General features: G+C 59.4%; 1 protein-coding gene across 1 annotated transcript; it reads right to left on the reverse strand.

The window, feature by feature from the left end:
- Window positions 1-365: 365 nt before the first annotated feature.
- CHST2 (carbohydrate sulfotransferase 2) lies at window positions 366-3,405 on the reverse strand. Its single transcript, XM_002716579.5, has 2 exons — window positions 2,815-3,405; window positions 366-2,711 (listed from the first exon to the last, which is right to left on the reverse strand). The coding sequence occupies exon 2, from the start codon at window positions 2,527-2,529 to the stop codon at window positions 937-939; it is 1,593 nt and encodes a 530-aa protein (XP_002716625.1). The 5' UTR covers window positions 2,530-2,711; window positions 2,815-3,405; the 3' UTR covers window positions 366-936.
- Window positions 3,406-6,898: the final 3,493 nt, after the last annotated feature.

The raw sequence follows: 6,898 nt of genomic DNA on the forward strand, positions 1-6,898 counted from the left end.
CCTGTCTCAATGCAAAGGTAATCAAAACCGAATGCCTTCAAATCCTCAAGCGGCCGCTTCTTCCTGTCTGTACTCAAGAGTTGAATAGGAAAGTAATGTGGGCTTGTTCTTGCACTGCCCTGCTGGGCTTTAGCCTTTAGAATCTGCAGATTTGTTCCCATTCCTGGGCACCTGACAGCCTGTGATTTATACGTGAGAAAACAACTCCCAGGTTATCATCAAGAGTCGGAAACTGTTCCCACCCCAGTTTAGCTGTTCCCCAGGAAACAGACTGGAAGAAAGAGGGTGGGGAAAGGGAAGCCAGCTCTCCCCAAAGCTACATGGGACCAGTGTTGCAGGTAGATCCAAAGGAATGGAGGCAAATATTAAAAAAGAATATTATTTATTAGCTCCTTTATTAATACTCACAGGTAACCTCTGGGCTTTACACAAAAGTCTACTGCAGAAGAACGCCTCCTTGGTTTGTCATGCCCAACGGAGCTTTCGATCCTGGACCGCTTCCTCTTTCTCTAATCCCGTCCCACCCCCACAGCCCCATGACTCTCACACATTCACAGAGACCACGAAAACTGTGTCAACAAGGTTTGGGTTACTGGAACTTGAGGTCTTCAACATTCCACTTGAAAATGGACAGCAGGTGGGGAAGAGGACATGAGATGGGACAAAGAAGGAGGGACTGGGAGGGGAGGGGCAGCTGGTCAGAACTTCCAAGTCGCATCTTTTCTGCGCGCGTGTGTGTGTGTGTGTGTGCGTGTGTGCTGCAGCTGTTCCTTGAACTGACTCAAAACAGGGACAGTAAGGGCCCGCGCGGTTATTTATATTATATATCTATGATAGAATACGCGGGCATCCTCAGTTTGGGTCAGGGCTGTGTTTTAAATGTCAACAACACACCACAATCCTCCAAGCAGGCGTCAGCTCTCCTGGGAACCGCTCTCAGAGCCGCGGCTTCCGAAGCAGGGTCTTGCTGAGGTCCTTGACCTCCTCGGGGCTGTTGACCCGCTCATAGCCCAGCACGGCCATGGGCTGGTAGCAAAACTCCTCCACCTGTTTGATCTGCTGGAAGGTGAGGGCGGTCCGCCAGGCGTTGGCGGCCTGCGTGGCGTTGCGGGCAGACACCACGAAAGGCTTGGAGGAGGAGCCGGAGCCACTGGTCATGTTCAGGGCGAACTGCTCCATTTCGGGGCTCACCAGCAGCCCCACAAAGTCGTACACTCTCCGCAGGGTCTTGACCGGGTCCCCCACTAGGTCCTCGTACCGCACCACCAAGTAGTGGCCCTGCAGCCAGTCGGGGGGCTGCAGGGCGGTCTGCAGCGTCTTGGCCATGCTATTGCAGATGACTTCCATGGCGCCCAGCGCGTGGTAGTCAGCCGGGCCGCCCATGCCCTCCTTCTTGGCGCCCAGCTTATGGCCCGCAGCCTCCAGGAAGGGCACACGGTGGGCTCGCGGGTCCCGGCTGCGCACCACCTGCAGGCTCTCACGGATGAGGCCGTGGCGTGAGCGGATGCGTGAGCTGGCCACTGCCCGGGGGTCACGCACCAGGTGGATGACCTTGAGGTCCAGGGCAGGGTCTCGCAACAGCGGTGCCAACACGGCCACGTCGAAGACGCGCACGCCCTTGATGACCAGCGTGCGGTACTTGCGGCACTCCTCCTCGAAGCGCGCCAGGCGCTGCGGCGGACACTTCTTGCACACGCGGTCGTCCACCAGCCCCACGATCTCCTTGCGGTAGGCGGGGCAGAGGGGCGACGAGCACACCACCTTGTTGGTGGCTGCACCGAAGATGCCCAGCGTGGTGAGGTTGCGCCCCCCGCTGCCCGCGGGGCTATACAGCTGGAAGACCGAGAGGTCGCAGCGGTAGAGAGCGCTCAACATGTCCCGCGCTGCCCCCTGCAGGGAAACGGCGTCCCCCGGGTACAGTTTTTGCCACACGTGCCACACGGGTTCGTAGAGGAAGAACACCTCGGGGTTCTGGTTGAAGAGCTCGCCGAAGAAAGATGAGCCCGAACGCCACGTGGTAAACACGTACACCAGCTGCCGCTTGGCCCCTCCGCCCCCGGCACCCCGAGTGCCATTGCCTGGAGGGGACGCAACCCCTGCCACCCCTGCCCCCGCGGCGGGAGCAGCCCCGACGGCGGCGGCGGGAGAGCGGTGCGGGGTGCGGGGGTCCAAGCGGGTGTGAGCGCGGGGTGGCGCGGCGGGAGGCGGCCCCGGGCGCCCCCAGCCGGCCCCGGAGGCCCCAGCCGCGGCCCCCAGCGGCCGGTCCGGGTTGCACTGCTGCAGCGGCTCCTTGTGCCACTTGTAGTCCAGGAGGTTGAGCATGGTGAGCACCAGCAGCAGCGCATAGCCCGCACACAGCACCAGCGCCTTCCTGCGGAACACCTTCATTCCGAGCGGGGACGCGGGCCAGCGGCGTCCCGGGCGCCGGGGCCACGGCGGGAGCAGGGCGCGCGGCGCGGCGGCGGGCGCAGCCGGGAGCAGCCGGGGGAGCGCGCCCGGAGGCAGAGCTCGCGGCGGGCTACGGCTCATCACAGGCACAGCCCGGGCCGGCGGCGCGGCGGAGGCGGCCCTACAGCCCGGGAGGACGACGCAGCGGGCCGGCTGCGGGCGCCGGGACAGGGGCCGCGGCTCCGAGGCGGGTGCGGCGGCAGCGGCGGCTGGTCCCCGGCGCCCGAGGCTGGCTCTCCCATGGCAGCGGCTCCGGGAAGGACCTGCGAGGGGAAGCGGAGTGAGTGGGTGCGCCCCAACCTCCCTCCCACCGCCTCCTCCTCCTGAGTAACGCCCCTCCTAGGGTGGGCCCGGCTCCCCGCTCACCTGAAGCCGCGGGCGCGCCCCGGAGCGGCCCCGGATCGGGAACGGGCTGTCACTCGTTCCGCGGTGTCTCCGGCGCTCTCTTCGGCAAGGGGTCTCTGAGCCTTCGAGGGGGCCGCGGGGCTCGGAAGCCCTAGCCCTGGACAGAGTTTCCGGGCAGCGGGCGCCCTGCGGCTCGGGAAGGGAAACTTTCACCGGGCCCAGAACCCTGCTTCTCGCTCCGCCGAGCCCGGCGCGTCCCGGCTCCGGCGACGTCTCCTCTGCTCTCTCGGGACCGCAGCTTCCTTCCTCGCTCCGGGAGGCGAAGCAGCCTCAGGGCTGTCGGGGAGGAGGCGGTTTATACGGGACCCAGCTCCCGGCACCGCGGCTCTGCCTCCCTCGCTCTCGGCCTCCGCGCGGCGAATCTTCCCGTGTGTGTGGCGGCAGCGGATGGGGCGCAGCGCGACCCCGCGGTGGCGGCGGCGGCGGCGGCGTGTGCTTCTTCCATCACCGGAGGATGCCCGAGCGGGCAGCGCAGGCAACCCCCGCCGCCCCGCAGCCTCCGACTGGCCCGGGGGAAATCCTGCACACACAGCTCTAGCGGAGGAGCCGGCGCGGCAGCACTGCCCTGGCCGCCCCGCCCCCGGCACCGGCCGCTTCTGGCCAACGAGGTCTAGAGGTGGAGGAAGCCCCCGCCGCCGCCGCCGCCGCGCAAAAGCGGCGCCCGGGAGGATGCTGCTACCCGACTCCCCCTACGCCGAGCGCCTGCAACGCGCTCGGGCCGGCCTCTGCGCGGCTCCTGCCAGCCGGCGCGGGGTTGGTGCGCGCTGCCGTCTGTCGCTGCGGCTCCTCCCCTTCGCCGCGCTGCCCTCCTCCTCCGCGCGTCCCGCGCCGCCCCCCTCGCGGCGCCCGGCTCCCGCTGCCGCCGCCGCCGTCGCCTCGGGGGCCGGGGAGCAAAGCCGGGTTACAGCGGCGCCGCTGGGGCCGCCAGCCGAGGGTCCAAGGCATAGGTCTCCGTGCGCAAAGCCCAAGCGCGGGCGCGGCAGTGGGAGCGCTCCGGTGCCCGGAGCTACACGAGACTGGGACTCTGCCTGCGGCTGTGGGACTCGGCCCCACGGCTTTGCTCTCGGAAAGAGTTGGTGGTAAAGTTTGGGCAGGAACCCTCCGCTCCGCTTGCCCCTGGCCCGGGATCAACGCGAGCCGCCCCTCTCGGAGCCGAGGACGCGCCGGCTCCCTGGAGCGCTCGGAGGACGCGGAGAGCGGCTCGCGGGCTTGCGACACCCTGTTTGCCCTTTACAGCTGGTCTGAGGCTCCGCCTCGGCGGAGGAAGCAATCAATCTTTCCGACTCCTGGGGCAGGGGCACAGGGAACGCTTCAGTTTTCCGGAGGGGTGTGCCGGCGGGGCGGCCACCCCGCTTTACCGGACGGCTGCGCGGAGCCGCCGGCTTTCTCTGAGTCCCCAGCAGATGCTCGTGGGGGTTTGTGCTCCTAACGTTACGTCCCCCGTGATTGACGTCCCCAGGAACTGGGCGGGGAGGGGGCTCTGTTCTAATTGACACTAAGATAGATCGCCCCCACACACTTCTTGTTTTTAAGAGATCAGATCAAAGAACATGAACCCAAAGGAAAAACCGTTGTTGGAAGCAGAAAGTCGTTTTTTACTGGTTTGGTTGGTCTAAGTACTTTCTAAGGTAATGAGGAAAAAGTCCTCTCCACCGCCAGCCCACCCACCCCACCGTCACCCCCGGCGAACCGAGTTCCACAGCTCCAACTCCATGTGTAAGATGAGGACGAGTGTCAGTTCCCTAGCGCAGCCTGTGGTTGGCTGTGGGCGCGCAGACGGGGAAGCGGGGAACCCAGCCCAGGCCTGCAGGTGCAAGGGTGATGCCAGCGGTCCTGCAGGCCAGGGCCGAAGACGCACTGATGCACTGCGCGGGGCTCCTGGCGAGCGTTTTATGGCCTCCGTACGCGTAGATTTTTTTAGAAGTTTGACGGAGTTGCAGAAAAATTCTCTTTGTACTGTTTAGGGCATCCTCTCTATCAGTGGACCCTTCTAAATTTAAGACGCGGCAGTTTGTGCCATTGTTATTCAGTGAGCCTTTCAAAATCTGAGTACATGGACTCTTGGAAGGCGACTTAACCCGCGTTCCATGGGTTTTCAACTCGCTTTTCTTGGGTTTAGTTTCAGGGCAGAAAAAAAATGTTCAACGAACATTGACTTGGTCCTGTTTTTTGTTGTTTTTGTTTTTGTTTTTGTTTTCTCTCGGTGGTTTTTTTTTTTTTTCCCAGAAAAATGCGTAATGTCACAAGTCGAGTTCCCCTTACTCTTTTTCTCTCTATGGTTCTGATCAAATATAGGAGTGAAGCATTGCTAGGAGACGTTTTATGCAAACTGTAGGGAGTGGGGAGGCAAGTAGAGCTCAAATCTCAAGCGCAGCTTTTCCCCAGCAGTCTGGCACTGCCTCTTGGAGGGGACCAGGCGGGTCGGCAGTCCCCTGTCCCGGTTGAGGGATGAAGGAGGGAGTTTAACTGAATTCCCTCTGGGCCCCTCCCCAACCCTCTTCCCCTGCTGTCTCAAGTCTCCTTGCCCCCTTTTCCCCACAAAAAAAAAAAAAAACTAAAGTTTTACTTGGTGCATGAAAAGAGAGACGAAGCTGGGGAGCAAAGAAAATCTCCATTTTAGTATTCAGGCTGGTTCCAAGAAAAATAATTTCTAACATTTTTTAATTTAAACTTTGGCTTTGTGCTTATCCTGAGAGCACTGAATTGCAGTCGATGTAAAGACTGTTTTTTAACAATTGTTTGTGCAGAAATAATTTTGTTGCAATTTTGTAACACTTTACTGGAGTTGGCAAAACAGTAAATCCATTTGCTAGACACCCCCGCAGTGAGTCCTCAGCTGGCATAAATTTACAGGTTCTGGCATCTCCACCCTCTCCTTACATGCAAATATTTCACCGTTTTTGCACAGTGTCGTGATTAATCCCAAATTTTGTTACAGCTACCCGACATCCAAAAAGTTGATAATGCTTCCCTTCCTGCGTTTGTTCTGAAATTTCTTTCATTTTAATCTACTTTTCCTTTTAGCATAGTAATGACCCAGATATATAATAAGTCACACAATAATTTCATTTGCAAAAGATGCAGTCATGCCACAGGGCTGTGCTTCATTTCAGCTCACTGTTGCTTCACTGCAATTCTGTCTTTTCCAGGATGTTCCTTCAGCCTCTCTTCTCTGCTCCCTGTTGAGACCCAAAGAGACTGCTCTTGGAAACTTGCTGTGGCCTTTACCTACTTCTGGACAGAGAGCCTAATATTCTGGGGTGCTATGGGCCCAGCAGCCAGCCTGTAGAAATGGCAGAGATTTGCAAAGACCTTGCTTTCAGAGTCTGAACTGGGCCAAGAGGGAAAGCCAGGTGACCCGCAGGTATAGGTCAGACTTCCATGACTTTAACTAGAATACCTGAGAGGAGCTTCGGGAAACAGAAAGGCTTGTTTCTGCTTAGAGTTTGGGGCCTTGCGCTTCAAGATCAGGTGATCCTCATTAGTCTGGCATGTGGTAAAGGCTCGCCATGATGGAGCAGGTGTGGAGCAGTCATCACACGGAGAACCAGGAAGTAGAGAGCTGCGGCTCCACCGAATGCAGCTTGTATAACCAACCCTCTGGAGAGAGTCACCTTGGGGCAAGCACCTGGTGACCTACAGCCTGCCCACCACACACACACACACCACACACACACACACACACACACACACACACACACCACTGACATCAGTTTGGAGAGCCAAGTTCTATTCAATCCTCAGCACTGGGGCCTGTGTGCAGGGCTGGGGGCCTGGAAGATTCACCTTTGGGAAATGGCTGCTCCCAGGTACCCAGATAGATTCACCTCCTCGTATTCCCCACAGGTAGGCCTTGTTAATGGAACTTAAATGTGCAGAATCAGATTCATCAGGACCCCTGATTGCAGTCACACTATCCTCAGTCCTCCCAGGGTGACCCTTTTTTATTTTATATGCTTTACTTTAATAAATATATGTATGAACCCATTACACAGCCCAAGAACCTACAGAGGTAGCCATTCCACTTTGTTTACTTTAGAATCAG

Source organism: Oryctolagus cuniculus, chromosome 4 (assembly GCF_051225735.1).
Source record: "Oryctolagus cuniculus isolate XC-2025 breed Fujian yellow rabbit chromosome 4, ASM5122573v1, whole genome shotgun sequence".
Lineage (NCBI taxonomy): Eukaryota > Metazoa > Chordata > Mammalia > Lagomorpha > Leporidae > Oryctolagus > Oryctolagus cuniculus.